The following is a 25,427-nucleotide window of genomic DNA, read 5'->3' as shown; positions in this document are numbered from 1 at the left end:
GCAGGATATGAAGGAGTACATGGGAAACATCCAGTAATGTGCTGGTTCACAGTGTTGCTGACTGTGTCTCAATGTCTTCTATTAGCCTATCATACATAAAACCACTCCTACATGTCTGGTCATTATGGTTATTATGGTCTGGTTATTATGTCATATTCAGTGATTAGAAAATACATTCAGTGAAGAACAAGTGAGCGTGAGAAAGAGAGGAGATGAACTATTGTTGAGAACAACATTTACATACTATTTACATTAACGTTATAATTCATAATCAGTATTTGGATATTTCTGCAAATAAACTGAGTTGAAATTGAGTGCTTAGATCCATTTAGAGATGTGCTATTTGTGCTCTTGTTGTGCAAACTGTGTCTCGTGAGTGGAATTTCACAGGTGATGGTTTTGGCAATGTAATCTTTGTGTACAACTTCCGGAGAATATTCACACAGTACACACGCATGCTTACACAGACACACACACACACACACACACACACACACCCACACCCACACACACACACACACACCACACAAAATTATTAGGTAATAATTAAAGAACCCAAAAACTGGGAAATCTATGAAATTAAGAGGTTTATAAACAGGAAATAATGCCAGTCACTGATGGGTTTAAAAGAAAAAAGCCTACTAAAGGAAGTAAGGCCACTACTGGTTTGCACTTACTTCTCTCTTCAAATCAAATGAAAGTGGAGAGGGGGTAGGTCCTCTCCAGTGGGGTAGGTAGGTGGGCAAGGGGGGGTTTGGGTTTAGGGGTGAATTTAAAGATTGCATACCTGCAAGAACTGGCATGAGCGCTCCTGCTGACAAGCCTCAGATTTCACTAGCGCTTTATGATCTAAATTTACTGAGGCCTTCTGGTAGACTTGGCGAGCCCTGCTCACCGTTAGACTGGACGACCACAAGCTCTTCTTCATGAGCTGGGCGTCCATGCTTATGGGGATATGGGAGGGGACACAGGTGTGTTTTACTACGTCGTTATTACTGCGCGACGTTTTCATGGCGTGTTCACTGATGGTGTTGTAGGCCTCCATAAAGTACTGCGACTGGGACTTGTCCAGGTGGCGGCCCATGGTCATGACTCCAGTGGGGCTGTGCAACAGGCTGTGACAGACGTCTCGGTCATCCAGGATGTCGTCTGAGCTCCAGTACCCCGAGGTGGGGCTCCTGTGCTTGGGCTCAGCTGACTTGCAGCGCTCCCTGCTCTTGCTACGTTTGCGGTGCTTCTGCGTGGGGGGCGTCTCGCTCTCGGGGCTGTTCCTGCTGCCATTGATGCTTCCCTGCTTGGAGTTTGGCCCCTCCAAGGAGTGGGACTTTGCAAAGAGTTTCTGGACGGAGTGGACCAGGTGGCGGATGCGTCCGGGGCTGTCGTTGCGCTGCTCCAGTGCCGTCCTCTTGTACTGCAGCGTGTGGTAGCCGTCCCGGGTGAATGACGGCTGCCTCTCAAACTGGTCCAGCAGGTTGACTGGCAGGCGGATGTTGACGCCCTTGTTGGGAAGCATGTTACCCACACCAACACCCACACCATAGGGCACCACAGCACACTCATCCATCCCCACCCGATCCTTCAGCTCGTGGTGTGAGCTGCTGTAGTGTCGTCTGGGGAAGGTCCCATAGGGCACCACACTACTGTCTGAGGGGAAGGCAGTGTGGTTCTTCTGGTTATGCTGGCTCTGGACCTGGGTGTAGTAGGCGTGGTCAGAGGGGTGGGACATGGGCATGTCCATCTGGTTGATCAGGTAGGGCTTGCGGTCAGGGTGGTGTCCATGGCCTAGGGCATCATAGGAACCAGGGTCACAGGTGACCAAATGGTGGTGGCTGCGGCTGCTTGATAGACCCTTCATGGTGTCTGTTCAGTCCACAAACAGTGGGCCAACCTGGGAACCACAGCAGATGATGTTCCTGATAGGAGCTGTAAAGACAGAGGTGGAGAAACAACAACAAAATGTTAGAAGAAATGAAAATGTAGACATTGTATTGTCCTTCTGTTCATGCGCTTTTATACTCCCAAAAACAATGCACTCTAATAATTATCTCTCATATCTACTTTAATAATTGTGAAGGTTAGGATTGTGGTGGGGAGAGCTGAGATCCTAAATCAGTATTTTTTAACATACACAATCTACTTTGTCAGTAAAGCATTAGTCTCTGAGAGGTTATTTTGATTTAAACACTCACAAAACCAGAGGAGTATTGGGTTCCTAGCATTGAGAATGACAGACACAGAGGGTATGTCAAAGAGTAAAAAGCTTCACTTCAAGATTTCCGCCACAGTTCAGCTGTGATTTATTTCCTCTGCGACACTAGCTAGACACTAGCTAGTTTCCCATGGCCCACGTTTTTGACTGGCTGTCTGGTATTTTGATGTGCTAGTCATGAGTGAATCACCATGAATATCAAAGGAGCGGCATCCTACCCCCTTGTAATGTGTGAGGGTAGACCATTATGTGTGAGGGTAGATCTTCTCTGCAGATCCCCACAAGCTCTGTCAGGTTGGATGGGGACAATTTGGATGGGGACAAGCTATTTTCAGGTCTCTCCAAAGATGTTACATCAGGTTCAAGTCCGGGCTCTGGCTGGGCCACTCAAGGATATTGAGACTTGTCCCAAAGCCACTCCTGCATTGTCTTGGCTCTGTGCTTAGGGTCGTTGTCCTGTTAGAAGGTGAACCTTCACCCTAGTTTGAGATTCTGAGCACTCTGGAGCAGATTTTCATCAAGGAACTCTCTGTACTTTGCCCCGTTCATATTTCCCTGATTTCCTGATTATGCTCCCAGTCCCTGCTGCTGAAAAACAGCCCCACAGCATGATGCTGCCACCACCATGCTTCACCGTAGGAATGGTGCCAGGTTTCCTCCAGACGTGACACTTGGAATTCAGGCCAAAGAGTTCAATCTTGGTTTCATCAAACCAGAGAATCTTGTTTCTCATGACCTGAGAGACTTTAGGTGCCTTTTGGCATACTCCAAGTGGGCTGTCATGTGACTTTTACTGAGGAGTGGCTTCCGTCTGGCCACTCTACCATAAAGGCCTGATTGGTGGAGTGCTGCAGAGACAGTTGTCCTTCTGGAAGGTTGTTCCATCTCCAGAGAGGAACTTTAGAGCTCTGTCAGAGTGAGCATCAGGTTCTTGGTCACCTCCCTAATTGCTCAGTTTGGTCGGTCTGCCAGCTCTAAGAAGAGTCTTAGTGGTTCCAAACATTTGTTGGTACCCTTCCCCAGATCTGTGCCTCGAAACAATCCTGTCTCGGAGCTCTATGGACAATTCCTTTTCGACTTCATGGCTTGGTTTTTGCTCTGACATGCATTGTCAACTGTGGGACATTATATAGACAGGTGTGTGCCTTTCCAAATCATGTCCAATCAATTGACCAGAGGTGGAATCCAATCAAGTTGTAGAAACATCTCAAGGATGATGACTTGAAACAGGATGCATCTGAGCTCAATTTCGAGTGTCATAGCAAAGGGTCTGAATACTTATGTAATTAAGGTATTTCTGTTTTTTTGGTTTTTTTAAAAATACATTTGCAAACGTTTCTAAAAACCATTATGGGGTATTGTGTGTAGATTGATGAGTAAAAAATGTTTTGCTGTAGCTCACTGCATCACATAGCTCCCCCTTCTGGCTACTGGAATTTGCAAAGAGGGAAAGACTTAGGAGGACTATCTGTATCAAACGTTAAATCGTATTTCCAGTCACTAGCATTTCGCCCCGTCCTAAATTGGTTTAGACATGATTCTTCTGCCCCCTGGCTCAGTATAGAGAGAAATATGGTGTCTCATATTGCCATGGAAGAGGTGGTCTTCACTGTTATATCCCTTAAATAATGTAAACTATGTTTTGGAACAATTTTTGCTTGCACAATTTGGTGCAAAATCTTCAATCGTTGCAACTGGGTATCAAAATGGTATGCCTATACTCCAATATTTCACAATAATGCCTTGTGATCTGGAAGGTGGCCTTTCACATCCCTCCAATGGTCCAAATGTGTAATCTGTACTCTTACCAATATCATGGACTGTAATGGTTTGAGAACATTCCAAGATTTGAAAGATACACATTACCAGGCAACTCCTTTTGTCTATGGGTGAGTTCGAAAATTCACTCTGGAGTGCCAGAGAGCGCTCAGAGTGCGCTCTGGGTGTTCGTAAATTCAGAGCATTGTCAGATTGTCCATTCATAAATTCAGAGCATTTCGCTCTAAGAGTGTTCTGAGTGCACACTGGACGCTCTGGCCGAGGAGTAGGGTTGATCAGAGCGTTCTGACCTCACAACGGCAGTCAAGCACCTTAAGCTAAATGACTAACGTTGGCCAACTTGCTAGCTACTTCCAGACACAAATGAGAGAACACCTCACTCTGACCATTTTACTCACCCTAGAAGAGCTGGTTAGACTGTTTTCATGTTATCCAGAGTGTTGGTGACTTTGACTATGCTGCTTGCAACAATTTTTGGAGTCCCTTGGGAAACCCAACTACCGAACCATCCAATGACGGGATTTATAAAAACATTATCTGGGCTCCCAAAAGGACTGATTTCTTTAATATATAAACATCCTTTGGAAAGTTCATATTCTGAGCTAGCCATTAAAAAAGTAAGGTCCACAGATCGGATTGAATCTGAACAACTCTTCAAATGGAACAGAATATGGAAAAATATGACCTTGACATCTCATAATCCGCACCATCAATTTATACATTTTCAGTTTGTTCACAGACTGTACATAACACCAAGGAAATGTTTTATGAGGAGATTGGCCCCAACTCCCAACTGTTCACTGTGTCCCCTAAATCAGGTAGACACATCCCTCCATATGATGAGGGAGTGCACTGCAGTTTCAAAGGTCATATACTAAAATATTAAATGCTTTGCATCTATTATGTTACTTAACAATGATAGCCCCTTGCATCTCTGAATCACTCAGAGAAGATCACTGCTGGCAGGCAGCACTGCTGCGAAAACATTTAATATTATAACATGGTTTCCGGGTGGGGAGGATGCAGGTGGGTGGATGGGGACTGAGTGGGGAATGGGTTGGGGTTATCTTAGTACATATTTCTTTGACTCTTTTTTTTTTTTTACCTCTACCCCATCCGAAAAAAATGTAAAAAAAGAAAATAGAAAAGCCTCCTCTCCACCAACCAACACTGACAACAAAGAATATGTTAACTGTCTTCTTCTGGTTGCACTGTACAATAGAACAGATCATAACCACATACTTAACAAAGAGGCAGTATTTTGAATCACACGTCTTGAAATATATATCAAAGACACGAGAGCACAAACATCGGCTTGATTAATTTCTTTGACATGCAAGGCGCATTAGAGTAATTGCAGCAGGCGGAGGGGCTCTTCATTCAGCTGTGTTAATTGTGTGACGTCCTTCAGGACAGGAAGCAGCACACACCGGGCCACATGGCGCCACACACAGCAGGAAGGAAGAGGGCTCAACGGGTGGCAGAGAGTGAGCAGCCAGCCATGTTATTATTGGGCTATTATTGGCCACTGTGATCCTCTAATGGTACTGGGGGTTGAACCGCTGCTTCAGCCCCCAACCCACCCCATGTTCCTGATATCACTCTCTGTGGTGGGAGAGAGAGCTAGTTTTGTATTTGTATTTATTAGGGATCCCCATTAGCTGCTGCCAAGGAATGGGAGTTTTGGAAACACATAATGACAACCCACACAGTAATGATTTCTAAGTATTTGATGCAGCCATCATGTCTATAATTAACACAAATTAAGCTTGTGGAGTGGAAATGGCAAGATATGGTCACAGCTACTCATTCAATGGTTTTTTCTTTATTTTTACTATTTGCTACATTGTAGAATAATAGTGAAGACATCAAAACTATGAAATGAAACATATGGAATCCCCCCCCCCAAAAAAGGGGTAAACAAAACTAAATATATTTTATATTCTTCTAAGAAGCCCCCTTTTGCCTTGATGACAGCTTTGCATACTTTTTGCATTCCCTCAACCACCCTAATGAGGTAATCATCTGGATTGCATTTCAATTAACAGGTGCGCCTTGTGGAATTTATGTCCTTCTTAACGCGTTTGAGTCAGTTGTGTTGTGACAAGGTAGAGGTGATATACAGAAGATAGCCCTATTTGGTAAAAGTCCAAGTCCATATTATGGCAAGAACAGCTCAAATAAACAAAGAGAAACGATAGTCCATCATTTAAGACATGAAGGTCAGTCAATGCAGAACATTTCAAGAAGTTTGAAAGTGCAGGCTCAAAAACCACCAAGAGCTATGATGAAACTGGCTCTCATGAGGACCGCCACAGGAAAGGAAGACCCAGATTTACCTCTGCTACAGAGGATAGGTTCAGTAGAGTTAACTGCACCTCAGAAATTGCAGCCCAAACAAATGCTTCACAGAGTTCAAGTAACAGACACATCTCAACAACTGTTTGAGATGAGGCCTTCATAGTTGAATTGCTGCAAAGAAACCACTACTAAAGGACACCAATAATAAGAAAAGACTTGCTTGGGCCAAGAGACACGAGCAATGGGCATTAGATCAGTGGAAATCTGTCCTTTGGTATGATGAGTCCAAATTAGAGATTTTTGGTTCCAACCGCCGTGTCTTTGTGAGACGCAGAGTAGGTGAACGGATGGTCTCTGCATATGTGATTCCCACCGTGAAGCATGGAGGAGGAGGTGTGATGGTGTGGGGGTGCTTAGCTGGTGACACTGTCTGTGATTTATTTAGAATTCATGTCACACTACCACAGCATTCTGCAGCGATATGCCATCCCATCTGGTTTGTGCTTAGTGGGACTATGATTTGTTTTTCAACAGGACAATGACCCAAAACACATTCAGGCTGTGTAAGGGCTATTTGACGAAGAAGGAGAGTGATTGAGTGCTGCATCAGGTGACCTAATGGTTTGGGATGAGTTGGACCGCAGAGTGAAGGAAAAGCAGCCAACAAGTGCTCAGCATATGTGGCAACTCCTTCAAGACTTTTGGAAAAGCATTCCAGGTTAAGTTGGTTGAGAGAATGCCAAGAGTGTGCAAAGTTGTCATCAAGGCAAAGGGTGGCTGCTTTGAAGAATCTCAAAAGATTTGTTTGACACTTTTTTGGTTACATCATGATAGTTTTGATGTCTTCACTATTATTCTACAATGTGGAAAATAGTTTTAAAAAACATGAATGACTTGCCTAGTTAAATAAAGGTTAAATAAAAGTAGGTGTGTCCAAACATTTGACTGATACTGTATAAAAATCTGAATAATTGGAAAGAGCTGTAACACATACATATATTTATATCTGCTCTGCCATTGTCTAGAGAGGAACAGAAATTATCTGAAGTTTTACAGTGGCTGTTTCAGAAATGGCACCCTATTATCTATTTATTTGACTAGGCAAGTCAGTTAAGAACAAATTCTTATTTTCAATGACGGCCTAGGAACAGTGGGTTAACTGCCTTGTTCAGGGGCAGAAACTACAGATTTTTACCTTGTCAGCTCGGGGATTCGATCTTACAACCTTTCGATTACAAGTCCAATGCTCTAACCACCTGTCGCCCTACATAGTGCACTCCTTTTGACCAGAGCCCTGTGGGTCATTTGGAACACAGACAGTGTGTGAGTCTGGAAGGTGGTCTCTTCAACACATTCAGAGAGAAAACTCCCAAAGGACATCTGAAGTACAGTATGCAGCACCTCTGACTCCACAGAGGACCATCCACTGCATGGGGAAAATGTGATGCTGGCTTCCCTGACATACTTGGCCTTCCACAGACAGCAGGCTGCTTATCCTCTACAGGATCGGTGTCCCCCCCACAGGACGGTTGAGCTAACATGCGCTAATGTGATTAGCATGAGGTTCTAAGTAACAAGAACATTTCCCAGGACATGGACATATCTGATATTGGCCACCCCTCAGAGCCTGGTTCCTCTCTAGGTTTCTTCATAGGTTCCTGCCTTTCTAGGGAGTTTTTCCTAGTCACCACACTTCTATGTCTGCATTGCTTGCTGTTTGGGGTTTTAGGATGGGTTTCAGTATAGCACTTTGGGACATCGGCTGATGTAAAGAAGGGCTTTATAAATACATTTGATTGATTGACTGATTGAAGTTTCCTAGTGAAAAAGAAGAACTCATTATTTCCAACTCAACGTTATCCTAGATACTTCTCATTTTATGTTAAAGAGTGTCCAATAATATTAAGGTTCTGTTCAAAGATGTGGAAACAGTGGTTTGGATGTCACAATCACCAATCACAGAATAGCTAACTATATGTGTAATTATAATAGTGTTGCATGAAAACTATCCATCAGTATGTTTCATACAGTAAATATTAATGAGAGTGGTTACGGTTAGTGAGTAATTGGTCTCTGAGGGAAAAGGGTCATTACACAGAGGCAAGTAGAGCAGATGGAACAAAGGGTAGAGAGAGAGACACAGAGATAGGAAAGAGAGAGAAGGGGGGAGAGAAAGAGGGTGAGAAAGAGAGTGTGGAGAGGGCATAGAAAGATATGGTAGCTAGCTATCCCATTCCCAAGCATACCGTCAAGCATTTGAATCACCACTGAGAATCATTTTTCCTAACAAACAGATAAATAGATGATTGTAATTCAAGGCAATAATCTGACAGACACATAGAGAGAAGTTCCTGCTAGACAGTATCAGAGTGCTGTCGACAAACAGACCATGTCCAAAGGAGAGTGGGACTCCGCTCTCTCCTTTGATCAGTTGTCCTCTACTGCTTTTCTCTTTTTTCTAATGTCTTTTCAGAGCCAGCAGCGTAACCTTGACAACCTGAACAACTGAGATAAAGAACCATACAGTGACAGCATTACTCAAAAGCATTCACATTTACAATCCTGACATTACACAATTGTTTCACATATTGCCTTTGCATTCCGGGTTCATAATCTGAACATACCAAATACTTCAACACTAGGGTTACGTCCCAAATGGTGCACTGATTTTGACCAGAGCCATTGACAAAAGCAGTGCACTATCTATATAGGTAATATGATGGGACACAGATTAGGTTTTGAAGTGTTCCTAATTACCAATGAGGTAACAACTATCCAACATTACAACCGGCTAATTGCAGCATTACCGCAAAAATGGAAGAGGCAAGTGTAAGAGGGAGAAAGTAAGGAACGTGACAATTGGTTAAAGAAAATTGTGAGAAATAAAAAAGTATACCAGTTTCATTTAAGGACCAAATAATTGACCTCTGTGCCATACAGATTGCGTGGGAGGAGATTTGCGATGTACCAATTTCATGGAACATGGTTTATGAACTGACACACAAAACGCCGGATTCAAAACGTAGTTTTTCAATTAAATTTATTATACAAAAGTCTTGCAACCAATAGAATGTTATACAGTTGAAGTCGGAAGTTTACGTACACCTTAGCCAAATACATTTAAACTCAGTTTCTCACAATTCCTGACATTTAATCCTAGTAAAAATTCCCTGTTTTAGGTCAGTTAGGATCACCACTTTATTTTAAGAATGTGAAATGTCAGAATAATAGTAGAGAGAATGATTTCAGCTTTTATTTCTATCATCACATTCCTAGTGGGTCAGAAGTTTACAAACACTCAATTAGTATTTGGTAGCATTGCCTTTAAATTGTTTAACTTGGGTCAAACATTTCGGGTAGCCTTCAACAAGCTTCCCACAATAAGTTGGGTGAATTTTGGCCCATTCCTCCTGACAGAGCTGGTGTAACTGAGTCAGGTTTGTAGGCCCCCTCAACATGATGCTGCCACCCCTGTGCTTCATGGTTGGGATGGTGTTCTTCGGCTTACAAGCGTCCCCCTTTCCCTCCAAACATAACGATGGTTGTTATGGCCAAATAGTTCTATTTTTGTTTCATCAGACCAGAGGACATTTCTCCAAAAAGTATGATATTTGTCCCCATGTTTAGTTGCAAACCATAGTCTGGCTTTTTCATGGAGGTTTTGGAGCAATCAATCAATCAATAATATAATAATACTCTTAGCAAATAATGTTATCTTTAATTTACAATCCGTAGAAACTATGAGAATAGAAAGGATCAGAACTTTTGTGAAACATCACAGCACAGTTGAAACATATGTGACAAATATAAATCAAAACTGGATGGTGTTCAGAGATAGACAGGAGGGGTTGAGGGGAGCTGAAGGGGGGGACTAAAAACAACAAATAAATGAAAACTAATGTAAAGTATACTGTGTCCGTAAAATGTATATAAGTTCAGAACTTTTGTGAAACAATCACAGCACAGTTGAAAAAGATATGACAAATAGAAATCAAAACTGGATAGTCTTCAGAGAGTGATGGGAGGGGTTGAGGGTAGCTGAAGGACAGGATTTAAAAACAAACAAAAGATAACTAATGTAAAATATACTGTGTCCATGAAATGTATATAGTACATATAAGCTGTATGTATAAAGGAAAATAAATGCTAATATTTATTAGTATTTATTCTGCATCATTTCCAATCCCCCATATATATATATATATATATATATAGGGGATTGGAAATGATGCAGACAATTACATTGACAGAAACCACAGTCTATTTGCAATATCCACTCCCCCTAAAAATGTAAAATAACGAAAATAACAAAAATAAGGTATCAACGTCTGTAACCAATCAAACAAGGACCTACTCTCTGTAACTATTTCCTGGGTATTGGCCCTCTCTAAAAAGGTAATTCAACAACAATGACACACTTTCTTGCTGGGTTATGATATGAATCATGATATTTCAGGTGTCTTGTACAATAGGAGTGACAGGCCACTGAGGGTTCAATATCTTGCTATTGTCCCTTCTGAAGTGCAGAGATCCATCATATGATGTCTCCTGACAATCCTCTGCCAACCCTTTAAAGGTCCACAGCTCTACCGGTCTGTAATGAGAGGGCCTCTTCTCCACCCGTCTCCCTGTCACTACAGCCCTGCTTTGGCCTATTATGATGCTGCCTGGGCCAGGGTGACACACTGAAACACACTGATGTCAAAGGCCTTCAAAAGTCTCCCATTCTCAGTGCTGTCAGGTTGTGAGTGAATGCCTGGCTGGACTTTGCTTTGACTATCATTCATCACCACTCCAAAATAGAAAAGCATTGGGAAGCCATCCTGATATACAGTGAGCTCCAAAAGTATTGGGTCAGAGACAAACATTTTGTTGTTCTGGCTCTGTACTCCAGCACTTTGAAAGTATACATGACTGTGGGGTTAAAGTACAGACTGTCAGCTTTCATTTGAAGGGTATTTTCATCCATACTGGGTGAACCGTTTGGAACAATTTTGCACATAGTCCTCCCAATTTTGGGGACCAAAAGTATTGGGACAAATTCATTTATATGTGTCATCAAAAGTTTAGTATTTGGTCCCATATTCCTACAGTAGCACGCAATGATTACATCAGGCTTGTGAATCTACAAACTTGTTGGATGGATTTGCTGTTTGTTTTGGTTGTGTTTCAGATTATTTTGTGCCCAATAGAAATTCATGGTAAATAATGTATCGTGTCATTTTGGAGTCACTTTTATTGTAAATAAGAATAGAATATGCTTCTAAACACTTCTATAATAATGTGGATGCTACCATAATTACGGCTAGTCCTGAATGAATTGTGAATAATGATGAGTGAGAAAGTTACAGACACACAAATAGCATACCTCCAAGATATGCTAACCTCTCACCATTACAATAACAGGGGAGGATAGCTTTTTTGGTGTGTATGGTATTTGTGTGTCTAGCTTTTTCTCACTCATCATTATTCAAGATTCATTCAGGATTATCCGTGATCATGGTAGCATCCACATTATTGTAGAAGTGTCTAGAAACATATTATATTCTTATTTACAAAAAAAGTCACTGTCGCAATGCTTTTTGAGTTCACTGTAGATGCCAGAGTTAGCTTAGGGTTAGGGACATTAATTGCATGAGCAGCATGTAGATCTGGCTTTATGAATGGAACTGTTATTGGATGAATCTGATTAAGTTCTTCTCTTTTGTTCATTTGATGACTAAACTAAAAGGACCATGAGCTACACTGCATCTACACATGTAGTCCTGTTTGATGAGTGGTTTGGGAAGGTACGTGAATGAGCCTGTTGTAAAGACTGGGCCTTTAACTGGTTTTACCCGCAAAGTTTGGGAAATAGAAAAATGTGGACAAATGATGAACACACCGCTGCAATAGTAACATCATTGTATACAATGTACCAACACTGCAGCAGCATATTATTTGTCTAAGGCTTTTCTGAAATGATGTATGATTTGGTTCATTTGACTTGAAAGGACCCAAGCTGCTTATATCAGGCCGACAGGAAGAATAGAGACATAAATAGAATACCCATTAGGCCTGTGCATTGTAGTGCTTTCAGGATTGGCAAAAACAACTCAATTGAAACACAATAGCATATACAAGATATGAATGTTCAAAAAAATCACACAAAAAATAATAATAATACATTTAACCTTCATTTAACTCGGCAAGTCAGCTAAGAACAAATTATTATTTACAATGACAGCCTACCGGGGAACAGTGGGTTAATGGCCTTGTTCAGGGGCGGAACGACAGATTTGACCTTGTCAGCTTGGGGATTAGATCCAGCAACCTTTCGGTTACTGCCCCAACGCTCCAACCACTAGGCTACTTGCCACCACTAAGGAAACATATATAAATGTTGGACAAACTGCATTCTCTAAAGGAGGGATGGAAACAGAAAAATCCATCAGATTGACAGCTAAAACCTCTCAACGATCTTTTTCAAAGCGCCTGTGCCAATCGTTTGAATTCTGTGTAGGAGGAGAGAGAATCTGCTCAGATGAGGTTATTTTTGGCTTTAAGGAAGCCGGCAAACAAAAGCCTGAGTCACAGAAATACATGCCAACACTATTGAGAGTCCACATAGACTCTACATTTCTCACGATATGGCGCTTTCTTTAAGGGTTGTGTGTTGCTCAGTAGGACATTATCATAAGAACATGTGTAATCATTGGATGCTCTCCTGTACTGTATGTGAACACTCATTGGTTTAACCCTAATATGCATAACCTATGGAACTAACACATTTCCATTACATGTACCTCAGATGTGAAATTATTTTATATATTAGGACAAACTGACCGACATGTTACAGTACTAATCTTGATCAATAAATGAGATCAGTTTGACACATTTTAAGTCATTTGTTACTGAGGGCCCCTCGGGGCCCATGTTATGTTTTTTTCTCTCTGTAACGATTCAACAATTTTAATTTGATTATAAACTATATGGTAAATCAGACTGTATACCACGGGTATGACAAAACATTTATTTTTACTGCTCTAATTACGTTGGTAACCAGTTTATAATAGCAATAAAGCACCTCAGGGTTTGTGGTATATGGCCAATATATACCACGGCTAAAGGCTATATCTAGGCACACCTCCTCGTGCCTTACTGCTTAAAAATAACACAGCTATTATGTGGTTTACTGGTAATTTACTAATAATACATTTTATAGCTGAAATAATAAGAACTAGATTGTTGCATGGACCAGAATGTTGATGGTTGTCTCATCTGATTGGATACTTTTCCAGTAAGGTAATACATCAGGAAGATATATTAACACTCTTGAATTCCCAGGTCTGAATTAGTTACTAAGCAAGGCACGAAAACCAGAAGCCACCACAGCCCAGACAGTGTAACTATGCATCCCTGACAAATGGGTTTCACCATGCGGAGCAAGCTTGACAAGGGCGTAACCGTGTGACGTTAATGGATCTGAACAAGGCTGTGAAAGGCTCTATCAAGTATACTAAAAGGATATCAACACACTACTGCACCATTTACAGTTGATACAGGTCTATTTCAAGTGGTTCACAGAAAAGGAGGCATTATTGTAATATGTTTTCACATTTTCATGGCATTTAGTTTGGGGTGTTAATATGGGTTGTCAAAGTATGGCATGTGTGTATATGTAAGCAAACATGTGCATACTGCTTCAGGGAATATCGCTGAAGAAAAGGAAGGACAGGACATGCCACCATGGAAACAACATGTATTTTAAAACTATAAACCTTGTTGCAAAATTGCTGCAAATGTATCTGATATTTTCAATAACAGCTTGCACATGGCTGAAATTAAAAATAGCCAACAGTGGTATTGCCATCTTTAGATGTTATCAATAAATACACTAGTTAATATCAATAAAGGCATGGAGTCCTGGCTCACTCTGCCACTAATAACAGATACCGCTCTACTATTGACTCAACATGCAAGATGGATAATACATACTTAGATAGTAGATAATAGACAGTCATACTTTGAATGTAACATCACCACAGATTTGTCCCCAGGGGCTATGGCTGCTATTACAATTCAGAAGGACTATTTCAAGATAAAGGCTCCAAGTTTGTCACAGAGCTAGATTTATGGACCCAGAGCTGGCCCCTGGGTTCCGTGGCATCTGTCCGAAGGCCTTTTTTGAGATAAATGCACCAAATGTGGCACAGAGGTCGATTAATGTACCCCAAAAATATGTAGATATGGAAGCTCCACAGCTTTGGCCAATGGGTGCTGTGACAGCCGTCTAACAAAATGCCTTCAACCCCAATTAGGCTAGATGTTATACTGTATGTTATACTTTAGAGACCCTTGTGTACATCTAACATTTTTGTAACATGGCTGCCACTGGCTGATAGACAGCATTGGTTGAACATACACTTGAATTGAGGGTGTCAGGTCAGGTGAGTTCCTTTTGATTAGTAGCCACTAGTAAATTAGCTAGTTAGTTCCAGGGCTTTTGATGCTCGACTTACGTATCTCGTTCGAAAGGTGTATATTCTGTCTGTGAGTGTGTTTGCCTCCACTGACCCAAAAATGACTAATTCTGAATGATGATTTTGGAGGTGCCTTAGGGTGCAGGAAGTACACCTTTATCAGATGCTGTTCCAGATCAACCGTCACCACCAAAATCCCAAGGCATACTAAAATGTGACATAGCCTTTAATTTGTTCAAATTGTAGAATATTATATTAAATTAGTGGAATACTTTTGTTCATGAACTGGTTGAAAGCAAAATATTCTGTGTGTTAGGCACAGCTCTGACTAAAGCACAGCTCGAGAGAATTGTCCTGTTTCCCAGATACAGCTGTAGTTAAGTCTGAATTTGCTCCTGATTAGGACATCGCAAAGTAGCTTTAGTAGCCATTTATTTTCATGTTCAAGTAAAAGGTAGGATGTGGACCCTGGTCTCCCGTTTCAGAACCCAACGTCTTATCCATTAGACCAAAATAAGGTTGCGTCTTGGGCTGAAGGTAGTTTTAAGATGCAGGCAGGGCTACCTCATCACGAGCATTCTAACTCACCTCCACTACACTTTTCTACAATTTGGCCAACATGAATGCTGTGTTTCCATCTGTACTCATTGTATTATACTGTGTGTTACTGTTTAACCTTTTCGTTTTTGGGAGATCCCGGGCAAGAAGTATAGGCCATGACATAAAAAAATCTGAAGAAGTATAGGCCACTTCTTTTTGTGGATTAGAAGTTTGTAAAATAGTACTGCATCCTTTTAGTACAATGGCTGCCATGGTCTCCAGGGGGCAAATCTGTGGTGGCTCCATAACTTTATCTTTTTAGGGGAACCCAAATCTACACTACAGTTCAAAAGTGTGGGGTCACTTAGAAATGTCCTTGTTTTCCATGAAAACTTAAATGAAATGAGTTAGGAAATATAGTCAAGAATTTGTCAAGGTTATAAATAATGATTTTTAATTTAAATAATAATTTTGTCCTTTGCTCTCATCAAAGAATCCTCCATTTGCAGAAATTACAGCCTTGCCGACCTTTTGCATTCTAGTTGTCAAATTGTTGAGGTAATCTGAAGAGATTTCACCCCTTGCTTCCTGAAGCACCTCCCACAAATTGGATTGGCTTGATGGGCACTAATTACGTACCATACAGTCAAGCTGCTCCCACAACAGCTCAATAGGATTGAGATCCGGTGACTGTGCTGGCCATTCCATTATAGACAGAATACCAGCTGACTGCTTCTTCCCTAAATAGCTCTTGCATAGTTTGGAGCTGTGCTTTGGGTCATCGTTCTGTTGTAGGAGGAAATTGGCTCCAATTAAGCGCCGTCCACAGGGCATGACATGGCGTTGCAAAATGGAGTGATAGCCTTCTTTCTTCAAGATCCCTTTTACCCTGTACAAATCTCCCACTTTGCCTCCACCATGCTTGACAGATGGTGTCACGCACTCCTACAGCATCTTTTCATTTTTCTGTGTCTCACAAATATTCTTCTTTGTGATATGAACACCTCAAACTTAGATTCGTCTGTCCATAACACTTTTTTTTCCAATCTTCCTCTGTCCAGTGTCTGTGTTATTTTGCCCATTTTAATCTTTTCTTTTTATTGGCCAGTCTGAGATATAGCTCTTTCTTTGCAACTCTGCCTAAAAGGATGTTTCTCAAACTCGACACTCTAATGTACTTGTCCTCTTGCTCAGTAATGGCACTGGGGCCAGTGGTTAGAGCCAGTTTGCGCTGTTCTGTGAAGGGAGTAGAGCACACCGTTTTATGAGATCTTCAGTTTCTTGGCAATTTTCACATGGAATAGCCTTCATTTCTCAGAACAAGAATAGACTGATGAGTTTCAGAAGAAAGTTCTTTGTTTCTGGCCATTTTGAGCCTGTAATCAAATCTATGAATGCTGATGCTCCAGATACTCAACTAGTCTAAAGAAGGCCAGTAGTATTGCTTCTTTAATCAGCACAACCGTTTTCAGCTGTGCTAACATAAATGGAAAATGGTTTTCTAATGATCAAGTTGCCTTTTAAAATGATAAACTCTGATTAGCTAACACAATGTGCCATTGGAACACAGGAGTGATGGTTGCTGATAATGGCCTCTGTATGCCTATGTAGCTATTCCATTAAAAAATCCAGCTACAATAGTCATTTACAACATTAACAATGTCTACACTGTATTTCTTATCAATTTGAGGTTATTTCAATGAGCAAAAACATTGCTTTTCTTTCAAAAACAAGGACATTTTTAAGTGACCCCAAACCTTTGAATGGTAGTGTACCTCTGTGCCATTTTTGTTGTGTTTATAAAAAAAAGCCTTCTGAACTGTAAAATTGCATTACCATCTGTGGCAATTCTGTAAAATGACTGCCAAGGCCCCTAGGTGCCAAATCTGTGGTGGCTCCATATCTTTCAAGGGTACATAAATCTACCTCTGTGCCAAATTTGGTGTGCTTATCTCAAAACAGCACTTCTGAACTGTAAAATAGTGTTACCGTAGTCAGCCATTTTACAAGATGGCCACCTCAGCCCACAGGGGGCACATCTGGGACTTCTACATCTTCTCAGAGTCTATAAATCTATTTCTGTTCCAAATTTGGTGCCATCATCTCAAAACAGTCCTTCTGAAATGTAAAATAATGGTACTGCTGGTGGCCATTTAAAATAATTCTACCATGCCCAGAGGGGACAAATCTGGGTTGGCTCCCAATCTAAACCTTTTCAGGGTATATAAATCTACCTCTGATGCTTTTATCACAAAATGCACGACTCTTTCAGATTTTTCAGGTAAGCAGCCCCACTATTAACAGAGTTTAAAATCACAAACTTAGTGGGAACTAGAGGCATCCCCTATGTGCTTAGAATGTGAGCCGTGTGTTTTTTCTTTATTGACTACTGTCTTTGAAGTTGATCTGTTAATAACAACACTTTTTACTGAACTCATGTTTGAAAGAGGAAAGCTGCTGAGTAAGTGGATGGAAAAGCAAAGCCAGGGAAGATACGTTTTCTGGAATACTAAATAGTGCATTCTAAAATGCTCAGTCTCATGGCTCTGTGACGATATCACTGGGCTCATATCCACTACCAAGACCATTCATTTTTGAATTTGGAGTAAAAAAGCAGCGATTGAACATTCAAAGCTAATTCATCGGAAACTAACAATTTTCACTGCGTTGTGTTCCCATGCCTGGCTTGTCTGTGAGAATCACTGTCAAGCAGGCAGGCTATATGTGCAAAAGCCACCCCTGAAGCAGCAAGACAGACATATCTCTTATCTAATCTTAGTATTACAGTAGATCTACAATAGAAAACTATAATTTTCACAGTAGCAAGACAGAGAATCATGAAAATGAGCTAAGGGGCTCTCGTTGGTCAACATTGTAAATTAAGTGCTGCTGGGCTGTTTCTTAAGACATTGAATAGCATGGTGCATCAATGTAATGGTGGTTTTGAGGCTGACGCTCCAAGACATTGACTAACATTTTGTAGCGTAACGGTGGTTTCGAGGCTGAGGCTCCAAGACATTGAATAACACAGTTCATAACTGACACACACTATAAGGTGTGCACTCGACGAAAACATATATCTGATTGAACACCCTCAAGGCTAATATGGTACCCTCCAAATGAACCCTGGTGACAATAATATAATTTTGCTCCCCAAAGTAAGGGACTATTTCCTGGCCAAGCCAAATTCTCAGATTTATGACTAAATGCCAGTTAATAAAAGGTTCAGATGCTAGCATATCAGTGGGATACTCACTGATAGGCATATAGGTTCCAGACAGACTATTTCTATTCAAAACAGTATTTTCTAATGGTATCTTTAACAATCTTTAAATCACAGCATTGGGAGAAAAGACAAACTCAACTCTTACATTACTTTGCCAAGGGAAACCCTCAAAGCTAACACCTTTGCAACACAGAGTAAGGATATCTATTTTGGTCCTCTAGTGTACTACCAAGTCCGTTATAGTTAGTTGTTCTCCTGAACCTAGGTATAGTCCACTGTTATCCAGTCAGCAGGTCCATGTTCCTGTAAGGGCATACCAGAGGAGGCAATGCTACTTGTGTTCAGGAGGGAGAGTACTGATGATCACCCAGCTGGCAGTGGAAGCAGACGCTCTGATGGCAGCACCATTAATCAAAGCAGACAACGGCATGAGGACACCGCTCCATGTGCTCTCCAGATCGGTATCACTTGTCTTCTGCACACTGACCTCATTCATTCATTAATCTGGCTCTGGGATGACATTCCGGGAGTACATGACCCACGTGTACACACTGTCTTACACCCTCCTCTATCCCATTACAGTATATGACCTGTACATTACAAGTCTGAACAGGTCAATATGAGTCCATGGGTTGATGGAGAGACTCAATTATTATCTGTTGCAGGCATTCAATCAATATTTACCGGACACTTACAGCTTCTTTGTCCAGTCTAGCACCGAGTGATAAGAAATGGTTTGGTACTGTTTGGAGGTTGTGTATTTCTATGACACAGGTGTTTGTAATGTATGCATATACACTTCCTGTCTGTTGTCAGAGGTCAACGATGATGTCATCCCATTTGAGTACAGACACCCATAATACATACAGTCGCATTAAAATGAGAAAGTGCAAGAAAAAAAATGTCAGAAAAAAAACTTCCTGGAGGCTTTATTCTCCAGTACGCCAGGGATATACGTCAGAGCAGAATCTCTGCCTTTCTGAGGAAAGAAACGCGTTTCCCGCCCACTCACTCTTATGATTCATCCCAGCCCGCACAGAGCGTGGGCTCAGCCTGCTTTCTCTCTCACACAGAAAACAGCCAGCTCCAACCCTCTTTCCCCTGCAATTCTGTTCTGGAGGAACCTCCATCTGTTTCTACACCCAATGCTAAACGTTGCTCATATAAGATATGAATATGCATATATTCAAATGGAACGAATAGCTGTGTGGATGGGGGGATGGTGGAGGGAAGGTGTTGATGCTGATGCTGAGAGGAATCGGAAAATGCAAAGATGAGTATCTGGACTAAATACATTTGAAGTAAAGATTGAACACAGAAATACATTCTATATGTAATCCCTCTGTCACGTAGAATAGTCTCTTATCAGCTGAGCATCAAATGTGAATACAAACATCATTTTTTATTCACATTTCTGGCAATGGAACAGAATGTTGGCTGGCTGAGTCTATAGATTTTGATATATAGATTAAAACATATTGGATCTACCACTGCAATTAAACTAAATCACCATGCATTAACACACCACAGTTGAAGGATATGGGAGGAAAGGGAATGAACAGGAAAACAGAATATAAAGACATTCATACTGTGTAGGTAACAACTCCATCAACTCCATAAATTATCCACTTATGAAAAGCTTTTATTACTTTCAAAAGGGGGAAAATCAAATTCCATCATTTGAAAGTTGTCCTCAACAGTGATTTACATTGGAAACCAAAACTATATTTCCAGCAACAAGCTTTAATTCCTACCAACCAACCAACGAACACTCCCTTGAGTCTTTGTGCTATGTAGGTTGTAAAAGAGTTCCAGCTAAATTTCAAGAAAGCGAGATCCACCATTTGTGTTCCACATGAAAACACGTCCTAAAGGCATACACTATCATTAAAGTGCTTCTGTACTTTCCCTCCTCACCAAACAAAGAGCAAGCAAATATCAAAGGCCTGTAGTGCTAACATATTTATTAAATTGGAAAATGTGCTAGCTATCCGACTTGGTTTACATTTCCTGAAAGAGCACAAACACTAGAAGCAGGGAAAGAAAAAATTGAAGACATAGATGTCCTTGGTACATAATTTACTCTAAATAAAATACAGCATTTCTCTAAATCAAATCAAATCAAATTATATTTGTCACATACGCCGAATACCACGTGTATACTTTACAGTGGATTGCTTACTTACGAGCCATGTTCCCAACAATGCAGAGTTAAAAAGTTAGAAAACTTTACAAAAAATGTAAAAGGAAATAGTAACACAATAAAATAACAATAACGAGACTTTATACAAGGAGTACCAGTAGTTTCTCCCATCACGCTCTCCGTAGCCGATGTGAGTAAGACCTTTAGACAGGTCAACATTCACAAGGCCGCAGGTGCAGACGGATTACCAGGACGTGTACTGCGAGCATACACTGACCAACTAGCAAGTGTCTTCACTGACATTTTAAACCTCTCCCTGTCCAAGTCTGTAATAACATGTTTTAAGCAGACCACCATAGTGCCCGTGCCCATGAACACTAAGGTAACCGGCCTAAATGACTACCGACCCGTAGCACTCACGTCTGTAGCCATGAAGTGCTTTGAAAGGCTGGTCATGGCTCACATCAACACCATTAACCCAGAAACCCTAGACCCACTCCAATTTGCATACCGCCCCAACAGATCCACAGATGATGCAGTCTCTATTGCACTCCACACTGCCCTTTCCCACCTGGACAAAAGGAACACCTATGTGAGAATGCTATTCATTGACTACAGCTCAGCATTCAACACCATAATGCCCTCAAAGCTCATCACTAAGCTAAGGACCCTGGGACTAAACACCTCCCTCTGCAACTGGATCCTGGACTTCCTGACGGGCCGCTCCCAGGTGGTAAGGGTAGGTAACAACACATCTGCCACGCTGATCCTCAACACAGGGGCCCCTCAGGGGTGCGTGCTCAGCCCCCTCCTGTACTCCCTGTTCACTCATGACTGCATGGCCAGGTACAACTTCAACAGCATCATTAAATTTGCCGATGACACAACAGTGGTAGGCCTGATCACCGACAACAACAAGGCAGCCTATAGGGAGGAGGTCAGAGATCTGGAAATCATATTGAGAATAGTAATTTCACTCCGCGTCATAACTGCACTTGGTAAAAACGAACAGAAAAAACATTAGTTGTGAAAATCCACTGAACAGTCTAAAAAAGTAACTTAATGATGAATATACTGCAGCTAATTGTTCAGTGCACCCAGCCATGTTTTAATCCTGAAAGGGTCAGCACATCATTAGAATATCCTCTGGCTAGATATAGCCTAGCTAGCGGACAAGGCACATTTAAATAAGGAAGAACACATACATAGGAAATGTGAAGTCACTCTGGGTGAAGAGAGAGAAGAGAGACCAAGCTGAGAGGAGGGGGGAAGAAGCCTTTCTGGTTTTTAGTCTTCAAAGTCTGAGTTAATCTGGCCTCTGAGCAGCACCCTGCTTGTTAATTACTGCTAGCTAAGGAACTCACGTGCACACTAAGAATCCTGCTGCTCGACCCTAAAAGTATGAGTCAAAAAAGTACGAGTCACATCTTAATTACTATGGGAAACATTTATTCACCAAATGGCCTGTTTGTTCCCTGTGGATCCACAACGATCCACTCCTCCAGTCTTATCGCCCTGCTTAGAGCACTGCAGGTGGCTCTAAACGTCGGAGAAACCTGGCTACCATGAATTGATGTTTGGAATGAACCATGGTGGCTCTGTAGAAGTGCTGTAACAAAGCAATAGTCTCCACGTCACATGTGTATTTTGCTCTGCATCTATCTACTCGCCCAGGGTTTTAGATTCATCCGTTTGCTGAATACTGTGCAGCTCTGTAGAATGGACTCTTGTAAATAAGAATTTGTTCTTAACTGACTTGCCTAGTTAGATAAAGGTTATGTAAAAAAATATAGTGCACTACATTTGACCAGGGACCATAGGGTTCTGGTCAAAAGTAGTGCACTATGTAGGGGGGTCATAAAAAAATAGTGGTAAAATGAAAAAATGACTATAGTAAGTGCCTATTAAGTGGCAAATAAAGTAAGAGGGTTGAGGATTTAATTTTAAATCAGCCATGAATCCCATTGTGACACAGGGAATGGAAGCTTGTTGTGTGCAACAGGGAGTGGCAATTGAATGCAAGCCTCATTAAAAAATAATTGTTAAAATCTTTCTAGCTTGTCTATCTGTGGGTAACAGGGTTGACATGTTATGTTCAACACACTCAGTTTCCCACCACAAAACACCAGAAAGTGACCAGAAAGAGTAGAACCAGCTCACCTACTGTTACACTATGATTTGCAGTGTTGTGTTCTAGACAACCTAAATCACGACCTATTCAAGACCAAGACCAGAGCAAATCGAGTCTGAGTCAAGAGCAAGACCGGATTGGGGGTCAAGACTGAGTTAAGACCGAGACAGGGAGGGGGAGGATAAGGGCTAAGGATTTATAAAATAGTGATGATAATAATATAATAATAATAATAATAATAATGATATTATTTTCAATTATGTTCTTATTTCATCTCTTCAGTTTCTTGGGGAAAGGAAAGGGTTAACATATCCAATCAGGATTTTTCTTTGCTGGTCTCAGGGGAGATAAATCTAGCTAGCTAAGTCAGCCATTGGCTAAGCCATCAGAAGCTAGATCAAGGCATCTGTCATTCAATTTTATTCAGGAAAAATGTTTGAGTGACAGTGAAATCAATCAATCACATTTTGACTTAATGGGTGGGACTGTTTTTACAAAAACTTAGATTTCCCACGGCCTAGCTAGCTAGCTTTTGTTGTTGGCTAGTTTGCAGCAGCTGTTATCAAAGAGGATGTTGTTCATTTGTTAGCTTCTACCTTTTCAAGAATAACTTTCAACAAGAAGTTAACTTTCAAATGATCATCATCTGGTGAGTGGAACTGTGTTTTTTATTGCAGCGCAGTTGCTGTTGTTAGCCATCTCTTTGAAAATAACGTGTGTGTGTGAAGCATTTTAAGTGGAACTGACAGCATTTTAGCATCATGACATTATTATTAAAATCTGTTCATATACTCCCCCAGGAAGAATATGACACTTTTTAAAAACATTTTTGGACAAGCAACCACTTAGATATGGTCATTTTCACATTTTCATAAATTCTTAGAGGGATTGGGAATTACGTATACTAAGGCATTTGTGAAAACTCTATAGCAATATAGAATGGGAAAGCAGCGATGCTTTTGAACAATTAATAGACACTGCAGTAAATAAAACTGAATAAAAACATGTCTTGTCCAGGACTGGACTCTACACAGACCGGTGCGCTATAGCCAATCAGAGCTACAGTAGGCCTTTATACAAACAAGCCATTTGCCACATAGACCTGCCATTAATTCACGTTGGACCTTACTGTGTGTTTACAGGCAGTTGCAACATCGCAATGTTAGATCATTAGAACGCATTTGCCAAAAGCCACAAAATACATCGCAAATATGTAAACACCACGGTAGTCCTCTTACATTTGGTTACTGTACAGTCCTATTGATCAAACATCCTTGAAAAGGTAGGCTCTCTCTCCCTCAGTTATGCACATCAACAAGATGAACAACTAATGTTAGACAGAGCAAGATGAGCGAAAATCTAACGAAGGAACATTAGATAAACCCTCAAACTTTTTCAGCTAGTTGGCTGTCCAAAATCAGCAGCTTGCCTGCCAATGCATGCTTGTCCCAACCAAGCACCCAAGCTAAAAAATACAAAGTTGTCTAGCTTGCTAGCTATCTACTTCCAGACGCAAATGAGAGAACACCTCACTCTGACCATTTTACTGGTTAGGCTGGTTAGAGCTGGTTAGGCTGTTTAAATGTTGGCTGGAGTGTTCTTGACTATTACTTTTTTTGGCAAAATTTACTGACACCGGTCATATTCAGCAGGTGTTGCGCGTTCGTAAATTCATCAGCTTTTCTGCACTGTGGCACACTCAGGCGAGAGTGCTCTGAAATCGTAGTAGAATTTGCGAAAGCAAAAGATATGCTAACTGGATAACAGTCGTTCAAGTTCTTGCTAGCTAACCAAATGATACATGCATCTATAGCTGTGCATAGTCACCTAATAACAATATGAGGGGAAAAAGTCAGTCAGTCAGAGGCAGCAAACAATGTACCAGGCCACCTGTGATTTACAACCTGATAGCAATATTTTTTGGACTTCCAAGAAATATATTGGTAAATGATATTAATCATGCATTGAACTGCATCCATCTATTCTGCCAACAATGCCTTTGTGTACGTCACAGAACATTGATTCAAATATAACCTATTTTTTTACAAATATTATAGCATACATTTGATATTTGTTACTGATATGATTGTCTGTATGTTTCATATCTGCAAAGTAGTTAAAACGCTGTCAGTTCCCACTTTAAGCTTTAGGTCACAGGTTACTTTGTGTGCTAAACGTGAAATGCTTTTTGCAAATGGAAGTAGTAGTTGTACATTTCGATTGGGAAATGTTTAATGATTGTGTTTTTGTATTCTAATGATTGGGACCTACTAGCTTATTATGTCTGAGTTTATGGACTATTTATTGTTTAACATCATGCTGTGTGTGACTGCTGTCTTTCTATCGGCCCTATGCAGTGGTGTAGTGTTGCCTGGAGAAGTAGGTATACTCTAGTTTTCCCAAACAGCCCGCTCAGCGATGGAAAATCCTTTTTATTTGTTTTCCTATAGATTTTTTGGATTTTCACTTTCAATTAAAATAGAAAAAAAATACAAATATTTGAGGGTCTAAATCCACAACAACGCTTACACCACATCAATCTGATTGGGTGGGTCTGTCAAGGCCTTGCTCCCCAGTGGGTGGGCCTTTGTCCAACCAGGTCCATCCATATCTACGCCCCTGATACAAACTGTGCA

General features: G+C 41.0%; 1 protein-coding gene across 4 annotated transcripts in view; it reads right to left on the bottom strand.

Moving 5' to 3' along the window:
- LOC112260496 (disks large-associated protein 1) overlaps window positions 1-25,427 on the bottom strand; it is a 112,596-nt gene that overhangs the window by 44,197 nt on the left and 42,972 nt on the right. For 3 of the 4 annotated variants that reach the window (XM_024435648.2, XM_024435650.2, XM_042328788.1), the window contains exon 3: window positions 788-1,923. In XM_024435648.2, the coding sequence (XP_024291416.1) occupies window positions 788-1,855 (1,068 nt within the window). In that variant the 5' untranslated portion in view covers window positions 1,856-1,923. The remainder of the gene's footprint in view (window positions 1-787; window positions 1,924-25,427) is intronic. The other variant, XM_024435649.2, reaches the window with a different exon arrangement.

Source organism: Oncorhynchus tshawytscha, linkage group LG10, assembly GCF_018296145.1.
Source record: "Oncorhynchus tshawytscha isolate Ot180627B linkage group LG10, Otsh_v2.0, whole genome shotgun sequence".
NCBI classification, from domain to species: Eukaryota; Metazoa; Chordata; class Actinopteri; order Salmoniformes; family Salmonidae; genus Oncorhynchus; species Oncorhynchus tshawytscha.
Note: the sequence above shows the minus strand (reverse complement) of the source record. Positions and strands in the feature narration are given on the sequence as shown.